This window comes from Plasmodium relictum (assembly GCF_900005765.1).
Source record: "Plasmodium relictum strain SGS1 genome assembly, chromosome: 4".
NCBI lineage: Eukaryota > Apicomplexa > Aconoidasida > Haemosporida > Plasmodiidae > Plasmodium > Plasmodium relictum.
In genome coordinates, this window is record NC_041682.1 from 474420 (window position 1) to 497569 (window position 23150).

Consider the following 23150-nt stretch of genomic DNA (forward strand, 5'->3'; position numbering starts at 1 on the left):
TTATGCAGTACTATATTTTATATTCATTTACTTTTTGTTTATTTAATTTTTTTTATTTATATTATAATATATATTGTAACTAGGAGTTTCACTTAAATTTATATATATTTCATTTATATTATATATTTGTGCTATATAATATTTCTAATTTTAAAAAATAAATCTTTTATACTTTTTTGTAAAAAAAAATATTTTAAAAAAGGATTTCATTACTAATTAAAATCCTAAAAATGCTATAAGCATTTAATGAATAATTTTGTTTGTCTTTTTAAAAAAAAAAAAAAAAACTAAAAATATAACTTTTTCTTAATACTTTATATGCATCTTATGCTTTTATTTTTATTATGTAATTATCGTATAAATATATTTATTTATTTTTTTTTTTTCCTATATACTTTTACGTATTTTAACATGTATTGTGATAAATGAAGAGGATTTATTTATTAATTATAAAAAAAAAATTCTTTAAAAGAAAAAATAGAAGTATTTGAATTTTCAATTCTTCTTGGAACATTAATTTGGATATTTTAAGACTTAATACCATAATTGTGTAAAATTTTCATTTTTTTTTTTTTTTTTTTTGGTAAAAATTGAATTGTGTATAAAAAAGGGTCTTAAAGAAAATTATATTAATATTATTCCCTTAAAAATTCTAATAATTTTTTTTTTTTAAATTAAATAGTATTACACTTTATCTTAAAATATATTTCTCAAGATTCAAATATATTTCATTTCTTTAACAAAAAATATCTATTCATATATTTTATGTATAATACATTTGTATACATAATATAGAGTTTATTTTTTTTCTTTTTGTTTGCAAATAGAAAACTTTAATTTTACATATTTTTCTGAAAATATATAAAATTTAATTGTTATTTTAGTTTTTCTTTTGTTCACTTATTTTTTAAATTAAAATATGTGAATTACTTTATTATGTTATTTATTATATTCTTTATTTATAATTAAAACAGTTATTCACTTAACATATATTTAAAAAAGGAATAATGATTTTCTTATTTCTGTTAAATTTACAATTAATTATTATAACATATTTGTTGTAAATTTCTAAAAAAATTATTTAAAATTATAAATAATAAAACGAAAAACTTTGCATATTTTGGTATATAAAAAAAATAAAAAAGCAAAAAATTAAATTAAAAAAGTATTGAATGAAAATTGAAATAAAATTTATATTTCTTTTTAATTCATAATGGAATTAAAATAATCATAAGGATTATTTTTAATTTTTTTTTTTTTTTATATTTTAGTTTTTTTTGTTTTTTTATATTTGTATATTTTATCTTATTATAAATGCATGTTATGATAAAAAAGTTTATACGTGTTTACATATATATATAAACAATAGTATAAAATATTTTTAAAATGATTTATTGAGAAGAAAAAAAAAAAGTTTTTTGTTAGTTTTTTTCTGTATTATATAAAGGAAATAGCTTAAATATATATATATATATTTAATATACGAACATATAAACATTATTGTAAAGAAGTATATCAATAAAAAAAGAAGAAATTAAAAAAAAACATAAAATAAATAAAAAATATCAAAATGAAGTTTGGAAAAAATATTAGGAGGGAAATGCATAATCATGCGAATATGCATTATTTAAATTATAAACTTTTAAAAAAGTTGATAAAGAATATTAATAATAGCACAAATGAAAAAGATATAAAAAAAGCTAAACAATTTAATGAAGAATTTGAAAATGTATTACATTATGATTTAAAAATAATAGAACAAACTTTTCAAAATTTATTTAAAGAAATAATGAATATAAAAAAGGAAATTGAAAAGAATTTTTCAGTAGGAATGATAGATGAAGATATGAAGATACATAAAAAGAATATTTCTTTTGATAAGTTATTAAATATATTAAAAGAGAAAAACGTATCGAAAGAATTTTTCGATTTCTGTGTACAATTAAGTTTATTATCAAACAAATGTAAAATAATAAGGACATATGTTATATATAATTACATTGGATTAATTAAAATATTAAAAAAAAAAAAGAAGCATTGTAGCAATATTTTTCAAAATATAGGAATATCAGACATTATATCCTTGTATTCTTGGTGTTTGTCAGACGAGTTACCAAAACTTATTTCATCAGTCAATATTATATCAGATGAATTTATGCAAAAATTTAGTAGTTCATCTGTTACAATAGAAAAATATATTTGCCCAATTTGCTTATGTTTAATTCATGATCCCGTAACATTAAATTCGTGCTTTCATTCATTTTGTTGGAGATGCTTAGCTACAGCTATTCAAAAATATTCCATTGATAATTGCCCTTCATGTAGAACAAAAATTGTTTATGATAAAAATTCATTTAAAATAGATGGAATATTAAGCCAGTTTTTAGAAAAACATTTCGTAAATATAGAAGATAATCAAGAAAGAGAAGAAGAAAAAGAAAAAGAAAAAGAAAATAAAAATCAAAATGTAAATGAAAATAATTTCACATCAGAATATTATTGTTGCTATGAAAATGAGGTATGCACATTAAATGATAATTACAGTGAGGAGAAAGATTATTATGATGAAAATAGTGGAGAAAAAAATAATAAAATACATTTAAAAAAAGAAGATTTATTTAAAAAAAAATTGAAAAAAACTAATGATAAAATAATAAAAAGTAGTGTATTTAATTATGATCTATTAAAAAAAAAAGAACATAGTAGCAGCTCATCAAACGATGGTAGTTGTTATTTAGAGGAAAGAGAAGATTCTTTTATTAATAATGAAAGGGTAGAAGATTATTATTCCATTGAAAACAACTTCATTAATTTAAAATATAATGGTGACCTAATTGATAATTTTGAAAATTTAAACAAGTATTTATCTGTTTTAAATAAAAACGATTTAAACATAATAGATGACAAAGAAAAAGAAAGCGATTACAGTGACGAATTTCATAATGATATTACTCAGAAAAAAGATCATAACAATTTAAAAATTAAGAATGAAGATAACTACAATATTATAAATAAGGTAATTAGTTATACTCTTAGTTAATAATCATATGTAATATATATAAGTTTTTTTTTTTTTTTGCTGATTTCGCCCTTTTAATTATTTTTTTTTTAATCATTATTAATTCTTTAAACCCTTTTTTTTTTTTTTTTTGAATATAATTAGAACTCTAATTTTACTTCATTTATAAATTATAGAATAAAAGACTTAAGCTTTTTATTTATATTTTTTAAATTAAGAATAATATTTGGTTAAAAGATCTTTCAAATTACTTTAGAATTTTTTTTTTTTAAATATTATCTTAAAATTTAAAAATAATAAAAAACAAAAAAACAAAAAAAAAGAGAATAAGTAAAAGAAAAATATCTTAATGAAATTTATAAATTATTCTTCATTATATATATTTTGATTGAATCTTTTATACTCATGTATTCACAATTCTTTATTTTTATTTTAACTAAATAATTATTTAGATTTTTTTTTTTTTTTTTTTTTATTATATTTTGTATAAGTATTTTCTTAATTTATCAAATTTTTATTTTGTATTAAATTTTATAATGCACTTTCCGTAATAAAGGAGAAAAAATAAAATAAAAAATACATATATATGCGTGCAAACTAGAAAAATACTTTCCATTGTTTTTTTTTTTTTTTGCAATTTTTGAATATTTTGAAGAATTATTTGAATATAATTTTATTTTATTTCTATTAGATAGTTATTAGGATATATTTATAAACAAAAAAAAAGAAGGTTTTTTTTTTTATTTAATTAGACAAAATAACCATTTTTTTATTTTCTTAATATTTCATTGAAATACTTGTTTTAATAATTGGATGTAATATATTCATTTTTTCTAAATATTTTTAATCATACATCTAAATGTGTATAAATATATCAAAAAAAAAAAAAATGTTTTCTCTTTTTATACAAAGTCAAAGATATGATACAATAAAATGATTTCACAATAAATTTTTTATGTAAAATAAATTGAAATATTTGAACAAATATATTTAGTATAAGCACATTTATTATTGCACAAATGAAAATTTTACTCAGAAAAATCGCAAGTAAAATATAAAAGTATAATTTTTAAAGATTTTAAAAATACCATTGAAAAGGTGTTATACTCTAAAAAAAACAAAAAAAGAAAAAGAGAGTTTACTTTTTAGTTTAAGAAGCCTTCATATTATAGTGCACTAATAAGTACAATAAATTCAATCTATTAACTAAATTTAAAAAAAATAATAATAATTATTATAATACATATATATATATATGAAGAAATTTGCACCGATTAAAATATATGAAATATATAATTTTATATAAATATATAATTTTGAAGATTTAAATAATAATAATAATAATAATAATAATATATATATATGTTTCGATATGTTAAAAATTTTGAAATGTCATTTTAAAAAAAAAGTTAAAGTCTATTCAGATGGAAATGATAATGAAGATAGAGGAAAAATAGTAAAATATAATGGAGATGAAAATACGTTGCTAAAGTCAGAAAATACATCAATAAAAAAAATGAGATCTGTATTATATGAAGAGTCTATTAATTTTAGTGAAAGTAATACTTATTATAAAAGTACAAATATTCATAATTATAATAACATAAATGCTTACTCTGATTATATAAAAAAGTCTAAATATGCAAGAACATATGAACAGGAAAATATTTATAATGAAGCTTTGAATTTATATAATAATAGAAACACATATAAAAAAAAAAGATATTTTAATGATTTTTATGCAAATATAAGAAAGAATATACGTAAGAGTGAATTTTTTGGTGATAATAATGGATATATTGAAGAATATCAGATAGAAGGAAGTAATAATGATTTAGATAAAAAAATATTAAATGAAAATATCTATAAAATAAGAAAAAGAGAACAAAGTATTTTATTCCATAATAAATATAAAGAATTGTTTAGTGAAAGTAAAATTAATATGAAAACTATTAATGAAACACATAATAGAAGAAAAACCTGTAAAAGGGATACTAAAGAAAAAGTAAAAAGTACTAATTTATTATGTGATATAAAAGAACTAAATAGTTTTAGTGATACAAATTCTTTTGATGAAAAAGATGAAAATTTCTTAGAAAAACTAATAAAGTTACAATATACACCTGAGCAGATATCACAATTAAGCGATTTATTTGAGAATCCCAAAACATTAAAAAATGTAAATGTTAAAATATTGAAGTGGTTAAATAATCAACTGAATAATGGTTATTGGTTAGAAAGATTTTCTTTATTTCTATTAGGATTGACTATAGCTATAGGTGTAGGTAATATTGAAACAATATGGTTTTTAATGTCTACCTGGCATGGTGTTATTTTTATTTTACCTTACATTCTTTGCTATAGCTTTGTTTGCCATCCCATTTTATCATTTGAATTATATATAGGGCAACTCGTTAGAACATCTGCTCCTTTCGTCTTTTATAGATTATTGAAACAATCTGCTTCTGTTGGTTTTCTAATGGTATTAACATGCTTAATAAATAGTTATATAAATAGTTATAGAACAGCAGCAGAATATTTTATATATTTAGTGAACTCCTTTAAAAAAGAATTACCATGGAAATTAAATAGTGTAGAAATTGATTTTTGCACAAGTTTTAAAAATGATTTTGTAAGTTGCCATAAGTATAGACCATTATGTTTATTTTCAAAATCTACCTCCTCTTGTGTACCTAATAATTTAGGAAAAGCTTATTTAATTTATCAAAATAAATTTTTTCCGAAAAATGAGTTATATAATTCTCTATTAAACATAAATAAAAATAATTCTTATATTAATATTTTCTCTAGAAGTGAATCTTATATAGATAAGGATACATTATTTTTCTTATTTGTTTGCAATTTTTTAGTTACAATTTTTCAGTTGTTTGGTTTAACTAATTTCGCCTTTTGTTCAGCTCTTGTTCTTTTGTTAATAGGTTTTTTATCTATTACTCAGTTTGCCACTATGTTTAATCTTAGTGGTGCGACTCAGGCATATTCTCACGTTTTAAGTTATATCAACAAACAAATAAAATGAAATAAAAAAAGGGGAAAGCATATATATATATATATATTTATATTTGTTTATTTATTTGTTTATAGAATCATGGGAAATTTCTTATATATATACTTATTCATCAATATGGTCTCAATGTGTTTCTTTTGCTCTTTATGAGTTATCAATTGGAATCGGAATTTATTCATCTCTAGCAACAAAATCTAGGTAAATATATATGGAATATAATCATATTATTTATTTTTTTAACATAAATTGCTTTATTTTATCTTTTAGAATAGGAACAAATTTAGCTTTTGATGGATATGCTATTACCATATGGAATTCCATAATTTCTGCACTTATGTTTTTTTCAGCAGGTTTTTTTAAATGTCAAAAAGAAAGTAAACAATTTGAATAAATAACAATATATATTTTTTTTTTTTTCCCCTAGTTGCTGTTATTGGTTTTATCTCGAAAAGTTTAAATTCCAATTTTGTTGATATTTTAGAATATTCAAGAAAAGATTGCTCTTTTGTTCTTTTTCCTGTTGGATTTACTTATTTAAAGAAAATGGAAGTAAAAAAAAAAATATATATATATATATTAATAAGAAAATTTTAATAGATAATTTCAAACATAAAAAATTTATAAAAAAAAAAAAAGAAAAAGCTATCAAATAATTTTTTAAATATATATTATATAGAAAACTTTATGTATGCTATACTATGGTTCATATGCTGTTCTATCATGTGCTTCTTTGGCTATACAATATGAAGTTTTAGTGATGACTATAAAAGATTTTAAGTTTTCCAAAAATAAAAAGAAAAGAACTATTATTTTAACTTTGTCTATATTTTTTTTCTTAGCTTCCTTTTTTATATCTAATACTGATTCTAAAAATGTTATTTGGTTTTTAACTTTTACTATTTCAGAAAATGGTAGAGTTTTTGTTGCTCTTTCAATTTGTGTTATTTTAGGATGGTTATATAATATACAAGCTCAATTTAAAGCATTAACAACTATATGTAAATAAAATATATATATCAATATAATAATTATATTTAAAAAAAAATATATATATATTTCTCAAATCATGAATATTTGCATATACATATTTTAAATTATGAGAGAAAAAAAAAATTTATATTATACTAAGAAGTATATTTTACATATTCCAAAATTATTAAAGATAATGTTAAATTTTTTAATTTATATTTATTTTATTTTTTTTTAATTTTAATAGGTGTTTTATCATTTAATATAACCTTTTGGATATTAAATATAATTGTCAGTGTTTTATTCAATTATTTAAGTTATCATATTTATGTTTTATACTTATGTAGATTAATTATATTTTTAATAAGTACCATAGTGGCTCTATTAGCTTTGAAAATTGAAGTTCATCTAAATAAAAATGAAATGGAATTTTTTTATAAAAATCTTACTTATAAGGTAATAGAAGTAGCAATTATAATAATAAATAATTGTAAATGATGATTATCATAATATATAATATAATTATGTTTCTTTTTTATATTATTTATTACCTTATTTTTTTTTAAGGATATACTATATACACTATATTTAGGAAATATTGAAAGTTTAAGAAAAGAATTACAACGAATAATAAGTGGGAATGTATATATTGGAAACATTTCTATGTTTTGGTCTATTAGTATAAAATATATAGCAACATCTATTTTACTTTCTGCTTTAATCGAATTTGTAGATGGAATATTTTATAGTACTGAAATAAAAGAAAAAGTTAAATTAATACCCAAGGGTTGGGTCATTTTTTCTATCTGTTTTTGGATATTTACATTCCTCCTTTTACTGATGTTTCCTTTTTTTACTAATGTAATATTATTTATGCATATATTTATATATATATATATATGCTTTATAATTAATATATTTTTTTTTAATAGTTATTTGAAAAGTATTGCGCTCCAGATGATTATTTTGTTGATTTTGAATTGTTGCCCTCTAAACCGTTAAAAGAAATACAGAATTTTAATTTACTCTCTTATTTTTATGAATTTAAAAATATTAATAAAAAAAAAAAAAAAAAATTTTCATTGATTAGAAATAATTAAGTTTGTGTAATACTTTAAAACAATAATAGTAATTACCAAATCCGTAATTTTATTTCTATTTATAAATATTTAAATATGATTTTTTAAAAAATAATAGAAGAGTAAAACTCTCTTAGAAGAAAAGGTGATATAATTTTTTTTTAGATAAGTAAATGTACATTTTTTAATATTTATTTTATTTTATTATTATTATTTGTTTGTTTCTTTTATATATATTGATTAAAAAATTGTTTCTTTTTGTTATGTATGGAATAGTTCTATAACTACGTTTTAAATGATTTTCTTTTTTTTATGTTTTTTTAACCCTCTTATGTTTTAAAAAATTGTTATAAAATACCTTTAAAATATTTTCAAAAGATTAATTCAATTTTTCTTTATGCTATTGAAAAATTTATGAAGGAAAATTAAAAAAATTAATGTAGTATTTTATCTAATTATATAGTTTTATTTGTCTCGTGTTTCTCACCAACATGATGAAAAACTTTTAGATTCTCTAAAAATAAGAAAAAATCATATTTAATACATAAAAAAACTAAATAATATATATGGTATCTAATAAATTATTATATAAACAAAAAATAAACTTTAATTTTAATAGAGATTTAAAAAAAAAATTGAATGAAAAAAAGTAAAAATTTTAAGTTGCAAATTAAATCAACTATGAACTTAATAAAAAAATAAATGAATATGTATATTCATATATAATTATTTTTTTCATATACATAAATTGTTTTACAATTATATCTCTAAACTGTCTTTAAGATTACTCTTAAATTTTTTTTTTTTTTTTTTTTTTTTCTTTTAGATAAAAAAAATTAGGTGTAATATTTTGATAATTTTTATCCTAATTATTTTCTTTATTTATTTTTATTTTTTATTAGATCTAATTAAATTATTAATTCTTAAGAATATTTTATTTTAATATATGTCTACTATATTTTTTAAATGTAAAATTAATTTTTTTATAGAATTTATATAAAATATTAGAACGTTTTATAATTTTTAAATAAGATATTTGATTTTCATATTTATAAAATTATATATGAAGATAAATGCATAATAGTACACATTTATATATATATATATATATATATATATCTTTTTTTTTTTTTTTTTTTAAATCTAAATTACATTTTTATATTCGAAAATATAGATGACTTTTTTCTGTTGTAAGCTTAACTTTTTTAATATAGTATATTTAAATTTTTAATTATTTTCTTTCTTTCTTTTTTTTTTTTTTCTTATTTTTTGAAATTAATCAAGTAATTAGATATAAAATATCAATTTTTCTTAAAAAAATTTATGTTGCATCTAGTTCGTATGTGCATTTATTTTTTTCTATTATAAAATAAGGTATTTTTCTAAAAAGTAATAATTAGAGAATATTCTTTAACTTTAAAAAGTTATTAAATACTTGAGAAAATAATAAAATAAAATAGGTCTAGCAAGTATATTTTTTCTTAATTTTTAATAACATTATATATATATATTTATACATGTTTTATTATTTTTATTTTTTTAATTAATTTTCACTTTTTTTTTTTTTTTTTTGTATTAGTTTTATTTGTAGTGTGTATATATATTTTTATCCTTTTTCTTTTTCGCTTTTTTTTTTTTATTCTATAACCTTAATATTTAGTTGTAAAGTGTTACAAAATTGTGTGTAAAAGGACAAAAAAAAAAAAAGGAAATATATTTTATAAATTTACATATTCATTTACATGTATATGCATATATATTTTGGTGATTAAAAATTTATGTGAAAAATTGTAATAAAAGATTCTATATATAAAAAAAAAAATAATTTTCAAATAAAAAGATATATATGCAATTAAAATACTAGAAAGGAAAACCTCATATTTATAGATTAAAAATAAGATAAAATGAGAAGTAAAAATATGAATCTGAATATTACAATAAAAGCTAGTTCTCCTAGCTCAAATAGCGAAAAAAAAAAAAACCTGAAAAAAAAAAATGATAGTGCAAGCGTATCATTTAAATCAAAATCAAAAAAAGAGAATTCAGACAAAACAAAAATAAAAAATATAATTAAAAAAGAAAATTTTTTAAATAAGAAATTAAGCAGAAGTACCTCTTTTTCATCTTATGAAAAAAGAAAAAACATAAAGTTATTTGGCAATTTCTTTAATAAGAAAAAAATAACTTTAAAAAAAAGTTTCCCAGAAAAAGATAGCTATAGCAAAATTTATCCAAAAAAGCAAGTCTCAAATAAATCTAGTATTTTGAATGAATTTTCTTCGAAAAGTAAATTAAATATTAAGAGCCCCAAAAATTCAGAAAAAAAATATTCAGGAAATATTTTTGTAACTAAATTAATAAAACCAAGCACAAAATTAGTTGATACAAATGATAAAAAAAAAAAATTTTCAAGTAATCACCAAAAAAATACTCAAAAAAAAAGTAAACACATTTCATCAGATTTAAATATAATTTTAAATAAAAAAAATTTCAAATTAGGAAAAGAATTTACACAATCAGAAAAACCACTAAAAAAGAAAAAAAACAAAATAATAAAAAATTTTATTGAGTTGAAAAATCTTAACATAATGGAAGATAAAGAAAACCAAGTAGATAACTCATACAGCGGAAGCGAAAAAAAAGAAGTAGATGAACAAATAGAATTACAGGAAGATAAGGATATAAGCATAAAAAATGATCACGAAACAAATATGACAGAAGATAAAGAAGCAAATGTTGAAACGAATAAAAATATTAGCATGGAAGGAGATGAAGAAGATAAAGAAGAAAAAGAAAAACTAATTCAAGATATATCTTCAAAGAAATATGCAATAAACTCACGTGATTCAAGCATAGATAAATCAGAAAATTTAGAACATTATTTTTCAGAAGGAACTTATGAGTCTTCTAATGATATTTTTAATGGGAACTATCAAAAAGTTACGAATACTTTATTACCTGGGTATACAATTGCAGCTTGTGAAGGGATATATCAGGCAAATAAAGAGGATACAACTTCAGGTATTCAAAACTCAAAGATAGATGGAACATATATATATAAAAGTTATTTTCCTCCATACGAATATATTCCTCACTTAAATAAAAATCCTGTAAAAAAAGCATATTATTTAAGGAAACATGAAGTGTTAAATAATTATTTATATACATCGGCTGATTTAACACATGGTACTATACATGAGCAAAGTAACATGGTTGTCGCATATCCATATGGCGTTCCAGTTATTGATATTAACAAAAAATAAAATAAAATAAAATTAATTCAAATTAATAATCTTATATATATTTAATAATATTTGTCGATACTCTTATTTTTAATATTGTATGAATTTGTTCTAAAATTTGCATTATTTTATTTTTACTTGTATACTTTAGTTAATGGAATTTTTTTGTTTCTTTTTAAATAATTTAAAGAATTTTTTAGTATGATTATATAACATTACTATATTTTTATTTCTTATTAATTTTCAGTTTAACATACATCTATCTATTTATCATTTAATAGTTTTCTTTATTATTTTTTTCTATTTTTTATAAAAAAAAAAGAATTCTTGTATATATATAATTTACCTAATTTCATTTTTATTTTAGTATTAATATTTTTAATTTTTTTAAACGTATATTTTAAGAAATTATTTTATTTTATTTTATTTTATTTTTATTTTTTTTTTTTTTTTTTGTATATACATACATGTTTGCACATCTATTTATGCTATAGTGCTAATGTTTTTTCTTCAAAATAAAATGATTATAGACCTAAAAAATTAACATTTTTATGTTCAACAAAAAAAAAAAAAAATATATATATATATATATAAACATAAATACAATTAAAATATTATATTGTTATTTATAAATATCACTAAGGAAAAAAAAAACTTGAAATATTTTAATTTAAAATTATGTTCTATATTTTCCTTTACATTTTCAAAATAATATAAAAATTTTGGTAAATTTTCTGCATTTATTTATTTTATTTTTTGATATATTAAAATAGAATTAGAAAGAAATATAAAATCTTAATACATTTTTAATATAAAAGTATAGTTTCGAACATATAGTATAACAATTAAAAAACATTATAACATTTAATAAATTCAAAATGTACTTTAAAACCTTTTATGAAAATTTTAAAGATGAATTTACTTACTTAAGAAAAGAAGATGATATATTACCTGATATGATAACATGTGAAAAACCCAATACAATGGTTATTTCATTAGAAAAAATAAAACAAAATAAATAATTAAAAATATATATATATATGTATATTTGTTTATTTATTTATGTAGTCTATCATTTTTAAGTATATACAATTAATTGTTTTTAGGAAAATGATACAATAATTAGAAGAATTCCTGATACTATATTAAAAAGAGTAGAAAAACAAAATATAGAATACACAAAAAAATATAATATAGATATAAAATTAGAAAAATTAAGAGAATTATTTAAAAATGCAGATAAACATACATATGAAATGCTAAAATGTAAATTAGATGAAAAATATTGGAATTTTCTATTATCTTATCATATTAATAAGGATGTAAAGATTACAAGAAATTTATTTTTATTTAATGAACTTTATTTTTACCGCTACTTAAGTTATGCTTATGATTTTGAAAATAGCAATTATGATTTTTTCGAAACTGAAAAAAATGATGCTATAAATTGTAACAAAAGTATAATAGAAGAAATATGCACCTGCACAAAAAGTTTAATTGAATTGTATAATAAAAAGCCAGATAAAAAAATATTTTCTATTTTTTTTTATTTTTCCTTATGGTCTAATCAATTTGATTTAAGTTGGAATCCAACGAAAAATAAAAATGAACAGCACGATATAAATGAAAAAGACATAAAGAAAAAAATATTAAGAGAAAAAAAATTTTATTTTTGTACAGAAAATGTTGATAAATTGTATAATAGTTTTTATTTAGAAAACATATTATGCAATGATATAGATAATATTCATAAAGATATAACTACACAAGTAATGCATTTAAGAAAAATATTATTAAATATTCATGTATATATATTTATTTATATATTATTTATAGAAAAGAAAGAGGTTTGATATTGTTTTGGATAACATGGGTGTAGAATTAATAACAGATTTGTGCCTTTTATATTTTTTAACAATTTATTTTGATGAAGTAACTATTCATGTTAAAAAGTTCCCATTATATGTATCAGACACTATGATTAAAGATATTCATTACTCTCTAAATATTTTGTGTAGCGATGACAAAGTAAAATAAAAATAAAAAAAAAAAGGAAAAGTACATGTTCATTGATATAACTAAATTTAACTTTTTATTATATTATTAAAAAATATTTCATATCTAATTTTTTTATTTACGCTTTTTATTATTTAATATTTTTTATGTGTATTTTTATTGTGTAATATTATATATATATCATAATTAAATTATAATTTACTAATAAATTCATTTTTTTTTTTTTTTTTTTGTTAAGTATCCTAATACAGTTTTCATGGCTAATAAATGGAAGCAGTTGATAGAAACTAAAAAATGGAATATAAGGGTATTAAAATAAAAAAATATATATATAATTAAAAACTTTACATATAATTAAAATTTTTTCTTTTTTTTTCTTTTAATAAATATGCCTTTTAAAATATTCTTAAAAATTAAAGGATGATATATATTGGAATATACCATTACCATATTGGGTAATGTCTAAAAGTTTGTTAGAAGAATTAAAAAAAAGTTGTTTTGTTTGCTTTAAAGGTGATGCAAATTATAGGAGATGTTTAGGAGATTTAAATTTCGATTTTTCATTGTCTCATAAAGATGTTTTTAGTTATTTTCCTTTCAAAGTCATCGCATTAAGATGCTTAAAATCATCATTAGGGTAAATTATAAAAGACATACATTTATATTGAAGGCATCTTAATTTTTTTTTTTTTCCAATTCTTAGATGTGGTATTGATAAAAATATTGTTAAAGAACTAAATAAAAGTAGCGAAGATTGGAGTAACTATGGAGAGTAACAATAAAAAAATAAATAAAATAAAATCTGTATAAATAAATCATACTTTTTTTTTTTTTTTGTTACTTTATTGCATTCAGTACTTTATTATTTTCTCTTATACTACAATATTTGTTCTTATAATTTTTTCTTTTTTTTTTAGATATGCCGTTTTGCAGTATTTTTCGCCAGAATAGTTATTTTTATTTAAACTCTTAAATAATAAAATTTAATTTTTACTATAAATGACATAACATAAAAATTTTATATATCATAAAGTATAAATTATAGCTAGAAGTTCTTTTCATTTAGAATATGATCAATAACTAAATAGAATAATATTTCTAACTTTAATTAATAAGTCTTTTAATTATAAAAAAAGAAATTCATTTTTTCATAATTTATCATATATTTACATCTTTTTTTATTTTTAATAATGAAATCCCAGATTGATAAAAAAAAAAAAAATATACAACAAAAAAAAATGAAACCTTTCATATGCCATATATATATATATATATATATATATATGTGTTTTTAACCTTTTGGTACTAATAAAACATTAGAAAAGCATTCTATTGCTTTTTTCTCTCCAATTATTCCTATTTTTTCATGTGTTTTTCCTGTATATAATAATTATTTACAAAGTATGTTTTATTATATGTTTTTTTTTTTTCTTTCTTTTTTTCTTTTTTTTTTTTTTTAATTTTTATTTTAATAATATTATTCTTTCTTTTCTTTAATTTTTTCTTTTTTTTTTTATTATTATATTATACCTTTAATACTAATTTGTGATTCATGAATATTTAACAGAGTAGATATATTTTTTATTATTTGATTTCTTATTAGAGATATTTTTGGTATTTCTGCAATTACATTAATATCTATATTTCCAATTTTATAATTTTTTTTATGTAATAATAATCTGGTATATCTTAAAAAAAAGGAAGAATTTTTATCTTTATATTTTTCATTTTTATCAGAAAATAAAGTTCCTATATCAAAATAAGTTAAACCACCTAAAATAGAATCAACTAAAGAATGATATATTATATCACCATCACTGTGAGATAAAACAAAAATGTTAGGCATTTTAACTCCACCAATTGTCAATCTTTTAAAATTATTTTCATTTTTTAATCCATTACTTATATTTTTAAATAATTCATTACTATTTTCACAAACCTTTATTTGGTGAATATCATAACCTTGACCTATTCTTAAACCATTATAAAATAATTCTTTTTTTTTATATATATTTTTTTTAAATGTTGGATTTAAAAATAAATATTTAAAAATATTTTTTTTTATATATGCTTTTTCTTCTGACGATTTTAATATAATGAAACACAAAAGTATTATATATGTATATATTTTTAAAAACATCCTATATTTCAATTAAAAAAAAAGAAAGAATTCTCTAAAAGTACAACAAAGGTGTCAAAAGAAAAGTATAAAGAAGAAAAATTAATATAAATGATATGTAAAATAATTATAGTAACTACAAAAAAAAATATATTAAAATATAATTAAAATATATATATATGATAATACTGAGAGAAAAAAACCTAAAAATTTACAAATTATTTAGTGATAAAAAAAAAAAAAGAAAAAAATTAAATAATATTCACATAATTACTAAAAAAAAAAAAAAAAACATTTTATTTTACAATACTTAAATATATAGATTGACATATATATATAAAAGGAAAATTCATTTTACATTTTAACATATATATATATTTATTACTAATAAACATACTGCAACATAAATAAAAAAAATTTTCTTTATTTAAAGAAAATAAAAACTATCAATTATGCAATAACTTTAAAAAAAATTTATATTTTTTACTTAAATATTGTAAATTTTTTGGATAAATGTCAAGATATAAGGTTCCACTTCCACCTTATAATTTTAAAAGCAAAATACAAAAAATTGATGAAGAATTTTTGAAGAATGATAGTTTTAAAAGAATAAATAATAGGAGAAATAATGAAATCAGGGATATGTGTAATTCTATATATATAATATTTAAATAAAATTATATATATATATATATATATATATATATATATATATATATATATATATATATATATATATATTTTTAGTTATAAAATTAGGAGAAGATGGATATTCGGATGCATCATGTTTTTATTCATTAGGAAATACTAAAATTTTATGTTTAATGTAAAATTTAAATCCTAATATATTAAATATTTTTTAATTTGAATAATTTATTTCAGATATATATATGTGTATTAATTTTTTTTTATTCTTATTTTAAAGATATGGGCCTAAACCTGATTCGAAAAATGCAACTTACGATAAAGGAAAAGTTTTTTTAGATATCAAAAGTTTGAATATGAATACATATGGAACTAATGAAAAAGTATTTTTTTTTTTTTTTCATTTCTTTAATCTATTTATGTTTTGCATTATCATTTATATCTGTGAATAGTTTTATTCAAAATACCTATTAATTTTTTTTTTTTAATAGAATGATGATGATATAAAAAGTTTATTAATAGAATGTATTTCAAATATTATAATTTTAGACAAGTATCCACATTGTTCTATATATATCAAATGTTTAATAATTCAAAGCGATGGAGGTAATTTCAAAAAATAATACTATTAAATAATAAAAAAAAAAAAAAAATGATAACATATATTTTTATATAATATCAGCATTAATATTTATGTATGAATTTACAAATGTTTTATTACTTTTTTTTATTATTATTAAAGGATGCTTAAGTGCTACATTAACGTGTATATCTCTTGCTTTAATAAAGGCTCAAATACAAATGCATGATATTATTATATCCATAAATATAGTATTAAAAAAAAAAATTTACATTTATATATTTTAAAATAAATTTATTCAAAAAATAAAAATGATAATTTAATATTTTTTTTTTATAAAGCATTCTATAATTTGCCCTAATACGAAAAGAGTATATCATCTTGTTGATTTAGACGGATTAGTAAAAATAGAAAAAATATTACTCTTTTTTTTTTTTTTTGTATTTTTTTTTGTATTTTCCAATTAAACATAGTCATTTTAAATTAAAAACAAATATTTATCTTTACAGGAAGAAAAATATTATAAAAGTAAATATGAAATGAATGAAATAACTTTAGGTATATGTTTAAATTTGAGAACTGTTTGCTTTTTTCATGGATCAGGAAATTTTTTTAATAGCAAAACATTAGAAGAAGTAAAATAAAATTCATAATTAAATTTATAAATATAAATTAGTTTTATTGGAAATATAAAAAAAAAAAAAATAATAATAAAATAAAATAATTTTATTAATTTTTGTTTATTTTTTCTTATTTTAGATTATTAATTATGCTGAATGTGCTTGTAGATCTTTAGGTTGCGAAATAAAAAAAATTTTAAAAAATTATATTTTAAAAAAACAAGAATATAGTTCAATAAATCAATAAAATATAAATACCTTTTCTGTTGTAAAAAAAAAAAAAAAAAGAAATCATAAAAATTATTTCTTGAGAATATAGAGTATTTTTTTCTTTTTTTCCCATTATTACAATTTTTTTTATAAAACTATGGAGATTGTATAATTTGTTTAGTCATTCTTAAAAATATATATATTTTTTGAAATATCTTATAATTTTTTTGTAATTTAAAAACTTTTCTCTTTTAATTTTTTCTTTTTTTTTAATTAAAAAAATAAACATTGGTTTTTTCTAAAAACATTTTAATATCAAAAATTTCCTTAATATAATTTAAAATATTAATTCAAAATTTAAAAAAAAAATATGAAATATTTCTCTTCAATTAAATACAACTTTATATACTCCCTAAATACGTTTAAAGATACATTAATAGAAATTATTAAAAAAAAAAATAAAATAAAATATCAAACTATTTAAATTGAAATTCCCTTTTTAAAATGCTAAAAGTGAACAGCCATTTTAAATAATGATAAATAACCTTTTAATGTTATATATATTCATTTTATCTTAGAATATTATTTGTGTGTAAATATTAAAAAAAAAGAAAAAAATTGTAGCATGATAAAAATTTAATTAACTGAAAAGTTTTTTTTTTTTGGCTTTTATTTTTTTTTGGAATATAATTTATTTATTTTTACTTTTTTTTTACCTGTTCTTTTTCCTTATATTTTCCTTTTTTTTTTTTTTTCTTTTTCTTTTTCTTTTCATAATTTATTAACATTATGATTATACGCTCTTTTTTTTTTTTTTTTTTCCCCTAAACACTAGTTTATTTTTCTATATATTTTTCAAGTGTATTTTTTTTATTTTTAGTTTATTTATTGATTCCCATAATATTTTATGATAATATGAATATTTTATTATTATTATTATTTTTTTTATACACTGATTTGTTTTCTTATTTTTTATAAAATTTTTGTTATTTAAAAATTTTTTTTAAAATGTTTTAAATGATGTTGTGTTAACAATCGTTCCCTAACATAAATATTTTTACCTTTTAATTGTTACATTTAGACTTTTATTATTTTTTTTTTTTTTTTTTTTGTAAATATTTATAAACTAAAAAAAAAAAAAAAAGAAAAAAATGAGTGATGAAGATGAAAAAATTTATATTTATTCAGATTTATTTTCTAAAAACTTTAGTGATAATGAAAAAGATGAAACATTTCATAAAGAAAAAAAAGTTTATAGTTCCAGTGAATTGAAGAATGGAGAAAATGAATATTCGAAACTTAGAGCTGAAAATTCTACTATATTAAATGACTATTTTGAAAGTGAGAATATTAAAAATTTAAATGATGGAAACATTAATAGTAATGAACATAATGATATTATATTATTTCCTCAAAATAAAAATTATTCAGTAAATTTATTTGTTGGACAATTAGTAGAAAATAAGCATTCTGTAAGATTAACAAAGCCTGGATTTTATTCTATTTATATAGAAAATAACAATAATGTAATAAAAAAATTATGAAAATTATCAAAAACGAAATAAAGAATTTATATTTATTATCTCTTTTTATTTCATTTTTTTTTTTTTTTTTTTAACTTCTAGTTGCTTATTTATTTATTTATTTATTTTATTTATCTATTTATTTATTTTTTTTTTAATTTTTATATTACATTTGAATTATTTATTATTTTTTCTAGTAGCTATAATTTTATTTATTTTTATTATTTTTAATAGAGTAAATGGGATAGTATTTATTTTGGATTATCAAAAATTCAAGTAGAGTTAAATTATAAATTGATGATTAAAAATGATGTTACAGTAAAAGAATATGAAGGAAATAATAGTAATGATAATATAGAAAGCTTCAAGGATAATATAACTATTAATGATGAAAATGAAGAGAATGATAACATAAGAAAAGAATACATTAATTCACGTTATGGTTTAAATTATGAAATAAACGAAATATGTAAATATAATTTAAATAAAACTGAAATATTATTAGATGATAATTCAGAAAAAAGAAAAAATGATAAATATAAAGCAAAAAATACTAATTATTACGATAATTTCATTTTGAAAAATAAATGTGCCTCCGTTTTATTTGACACAAATAATAGTAGTCCTGAAACATATACCTGTTCATTCAAAACAGAAGATCAAATAAGAGTTCCATCAAAAAAGAAAAAAAATATATATATATATAATAAGGATGAAAATACTATATTAGAATTAACGGTTCGTACGTATATGTCATTAGGAATGAGTGTCTTATGCAAATATGGTTTATTATATTGCGGAAAATATAATCAAATTCCTCGAGATCCTTATACCCCTTTTAAAAAACCGTACAAATTCAAGAAAAAAAAAATTAAAATATATAAAATGAGCAAGAAATAAAAAAAAAAAAATTTTAATTTGATTTTTATTTTAACTTTTTTTTTTTATCATATTGTTGCATATACTTTTTGTAATTCATTGTTTTCTACATATTATTGTTTAATTTTTTTTTTTATTTCTTTTTATAGAGTTTCAATTTTATCATTAGATGGTGGTGGTATATTAAGTATATCAACCTTACTAGTGTTAAATAGGTTAGAAATTGAATTAAGAAAAGAAATAGGTAGTGACGATGTAAATTTGATTGATTGTTTTGATATGGTATGTGGAACAAGTGCAGGAGGATTAATAAGTTTGGCTTTGCTAAAAGAAATAGGAGTACAAGAAGTTACAAATCTTTGGCCAGGAACAATGAAAAAGATATTTGAAGGCAGCAGGAATCTTATTTCAGGGATATTGTTTGAAGGATATGATATAAATAGAGTTAAAAATATTTTAATGGAACGTATAGGAAATAAATTCATATCCTCTTATAAAAAATTATACTGTTTTGTAACAGCAACAGATGTTAGGCATAAACCATATAAATTATTTTTAATAAGAAATTATACTCATAAATATAATTCAATAAATGGAGAATCATATGATGGAATTAATAAGGTTCCATTATGGCTTGCTGCATGGGCAACTGCTTCGGCTCCTACATATTTAAAAGGTCCTAGTGCAGAAGATATAAAAAAATTAGGTATTCAAATAAAGCCAGAAATACATTTAGTTGATGGAGCTTTAAAAGCAAGTAATCCTTCTCTTATTGCATTAGAAGAGTGTGCACGATTAAATAATAAAAACCTATCAACTTTTATAAAAGAAGATTTAGATACATTAGTTTCTATTGGAACTGGTCAATTACCAACAAAATTAACACAATCAACTTCAAGCAGTAAATCAGCATCCACCTTTGAAATTTTAATTAATTCAACTCATTTACTAACAAGAGCAAATGATACACACAGGGAACTTTTACAGTGGTTAGCTGATAGGGAAAATACATACTTCAGATTTAATGTACCAAATATAGGAGATATAAATATAGATAGTCAAGATATTAAAGATTTTGATTTAATTGCTAAAGCAACACAAGATTATTTATTTGATGAGAAATATTATGAAATTAAAAGATTAGCTAATAAGCTAGCTAATAACTATATACGTTCAAAATATCTATAAAAATGTACGAATGAATAATTTATATAAAATTAAATAATCAGATATTTAAAGCATATAAACATAGTATATATATATAAATTATCAGGAAAGGAAAAAAAAAAAAAAGAATTTAAAATAAAGATAATAATGATAAATTAAATATTTATAAGGTTTTAAATTAATATAACAAAATAAATTTTAAATTATATGTCATATATATATAGATATGTAGAAAATAGAAATATATAAAAGATTAAGAAATGCAGAAAAAATATATATGTATAATAAAAGAAGAATATTAAAATAACTAAATAAATTAAAAACTCAAAAAGAAAATTATATATACTCCATAAAATTAAATGTAAATTATATTTGAAAACAAATATGAGATATTTAATAATATTATTACAAAATTATTTTATTTATATTTTTCAAGTATAAAAAAGGAGCAATTATGTAGATTTATAATTAAGTATAGTTTTGTATTTTACCTTTAAATAAAGGAAATATATATACATATATATATATATATATATTATTTTTCATGTAAATACTATATTAAAATTTAAAAAAAATTTTTAAATTAAAAAAATATCTATGAAAGATTTATTCATATTACTATATCATTGATTTATGTTTGTTTAGTTACCATTTTGCAACGAATGAAAGTATATTTGTACATAAAAAATACATGTATGTATGTAAATATATATTTATATATATATTCCTTCAAGCATAATTATATGTATTAATAAATATTAGTATTAAATTTTTTACGCTTTAATATATATATTAAAATGAACACATAAATTATTAATATGATCATATACAGATAATATTATCTTTTTTTTTTTTTTTTACAAATTTTTACTTTGAAGTTTTTATTTAATCTTAAAGTTACATAGAAATAATTAATAAAAATTTATATTTATGTATATATTTTTATTTTGCAAATATTTATTGTTTCATATGCATATATTTATTCTTTTCTTTAACAATTTTATTCATATCCTTTTGTAGTATTAAAACTGTTCAAGGTAACTTTTCTGAAGATACATGTTCACAACATTATTACATAGCTATCTATTATATTTTTTTTTTTTTTTATACTATTTGATTTGATTTTTTTTTTTAACTATAATTTTTTTTTAAGTTTCCTATAATTTATATAACTTTTTTTACCTTTTTTTTTTTTTTTTTTTGGCTTTTATATTTTTAAAATTTGTTTATATTTGATATATATAACATAGATTCAATTAATTTTTTTCATTTGTAATTATTTTTAATTATAACTTTTGAAATTTTTTTTTTTTTTTAAAACTTTTTAATAGAAAAAATGTAAATTACTGAGAATATAAAAATCTTGATTTTTTTCTAATTGAATTGTTAAAATAGAATTAACACCTTTCTATAAATTATATATATTACTATTTTGAATTAATCAGCATCATTTATATATCCAATATTACAAGTGTTATTATTATTTTTTTTTCTTTTTCTATTATGTGCTATTTTAGCAGTTTTAATGAAAAAAAAAATTTAATAAATCTAGGTTTAGATTAACTAAACCTAACTAAAGATATCTTTAATTAAATAAATATATATTTTTTTTGAATTTTTTATAAAAAAAAATTTTATATAAAAATGTTTTAATTTTTTTATAAGTTTATTGAGTCTTTTAATACTTAAAATTATTTCTCAAATTTTGAACTTAACATATGAAACACATTAAGGAATAGAAATTTTTATTTTACTTCTATTTTTTTCATAAATAAAAAATAAATGAATAAAAGTAAATTGTATTTATCATACCTATATAAGTTATGTATATATATATATATATATATATATATATATATATATATAATTTTATTATAAGATGAAATTATTTTTATTAAAATATATAAAAAAAAAATATTTGATATATAGTATTATATTTTTCTTTTTAGATAATCTTGTTTTTCATATTTATTACGTAATGTTGTAAAAGATTTGATGAGATATAATATAGAAGAAATGAAAAAAATGATGTATATATATATATATATATATTT

General features: G+C 17.7%; 7 protein-coding genes across 7 annotated transcripts; 6 read left to right on the forward strand and 1 right to left on the reverse strand.

Annotated features, from left to right (window-relative positions):
- Positions 1–1570: 1570 nt before the first annotated feature.
- Positions 1571–3040, forward strand: PRELSG_0412900 (RING zinc finger protein, putative; the record flags this gene model as incomplete). The annotated part of the gene is made up of 1 exon (XM_028680275.1): positions 1571–3040. One exon carries the CDS (start codon positions 1571–1573, stop codon positions 3038–3040), a length of 1470 nt encoding a protein of 489 aa, XP_028531788.1.
- A 1351-nt stretch (positions 3041–4391) lies between these two features.
- Positions 4392–8116, forward strand: PRELSG_0413000 (transporter, putative; the record flags this gene model as incomplete). The annotated part of the gene is made up of 8 exons (XM_028680276.1): positions 4392–6033; positions 6125–6245; positions 6315–6397; positions 6472–6596; positions 6724–7045; positions 7264–7472; positions 7584–7877; positions 7949–8116. The coding sequence occupies 8 exons, from the start codon at positions 4392–4394 to the stop codon at positions 8114–8116; spliced, it is 2964 nt and encodes a 987-aa protein (XP_028531789.1).
- A 1883-nt stretch (positions 8117–9999) lies between these two features.
- PRELSG_0413100 (conserved Plasmodium protein, unknown function) lies at positions 10000–11358 on the forward strand (the record flags this gene model as incomplete). The annotated part of the gene is made up of 1 exon (XM_028680277.1): positions 10000–11358. The coding sequence occupies one exon, from the start codon at positions 10000–10002 to the stop codon at positions 11356–11358; it is 1359 nt and encodes a 452-aa protein (XP_028531790.1).
- An 857-nt stretch (positions 11359–12215) lies between these two features.
- PRELSG_0413200 (conserved protein, unknown function) lies at positions 12216–14304 on the forward strand (the record flags this gene model as incomplete). The annotated part of the gene is made up of 7 exons (XM_028680278.1): positions 12216–12323; positions 12444–13106; positions 13174–13365; positions 13592–13660; positions 13773–13990; positions 14057–14125; positions 14271–14304. The coding sequence occupies 7 exons, from the start codon at positions 12216–12218 to the stop codon at positions 14302–14304; spliced, it is 1353 nt and encodes a 450-aa protein (XP_028531791.1).
- A 340-nt stretch (positions 14305–14644) lies between these two features.
- IspF (2C-methyl-D-erythritol 2,4-cyclodiphosphate synthase, putative) lies at positions 14645–15493 on the reverse strand (the record flags this gene model as incomplete). The annotated part of the gene is made up of 2 exons (XM_028680279.1): positions 14645–14730; positions 14884–15493. 2 exons carry the CDS (start codon positions 15491–15493, stop codon positions 14645–14647), a joined length of 696 nt encoding a protein of 231 aa, XP_028531792.1.
- Positions 15494–15985: 492 nt separating this feature from the next.
- On the forward strand, positions 15986–17564 carry PRELSG_0413400 (3'exoribonuclease, putative; the record flags this gene model as incomplete). The annotated part of the gene is made up of 8 exons (XM_028680280.1): positions 15986–16118; positions 16220–16298; positions 16398–16500; positions 16609–16723; positions 16860–16948; positions 17039–17098; positions 17207–17332; positions 17457–17564. 8 exons carry the CDS (start codon positions 15986–15988, stop codon positions 17562–17564), a joined length of 813 nt encoding a protein of 270 aa, XP_028531793.1.
- A 1114-nt stretch (positions 17565–18678) lies between these two features.
- PRELSG_0413500 (phospholipase A2, putative) lies at positions 18679–21117 on the forward strand (the record flags this gene model as incomplete). The annotated part of the gene is made up of 3 exons (XM_028680282.1): positions 18679–19053; positions 19285–19898; positions 20079–21117. 3 exons carry the CDS (start codon positions 18679–18681, stop codon positions 21115–21117), a joined length of 2028 nt encoding a protein of 675 aa, XP_028531794.1.
- Between the last annotated feature and the right edge of the window lie 2033 nt (positions 21118–23150).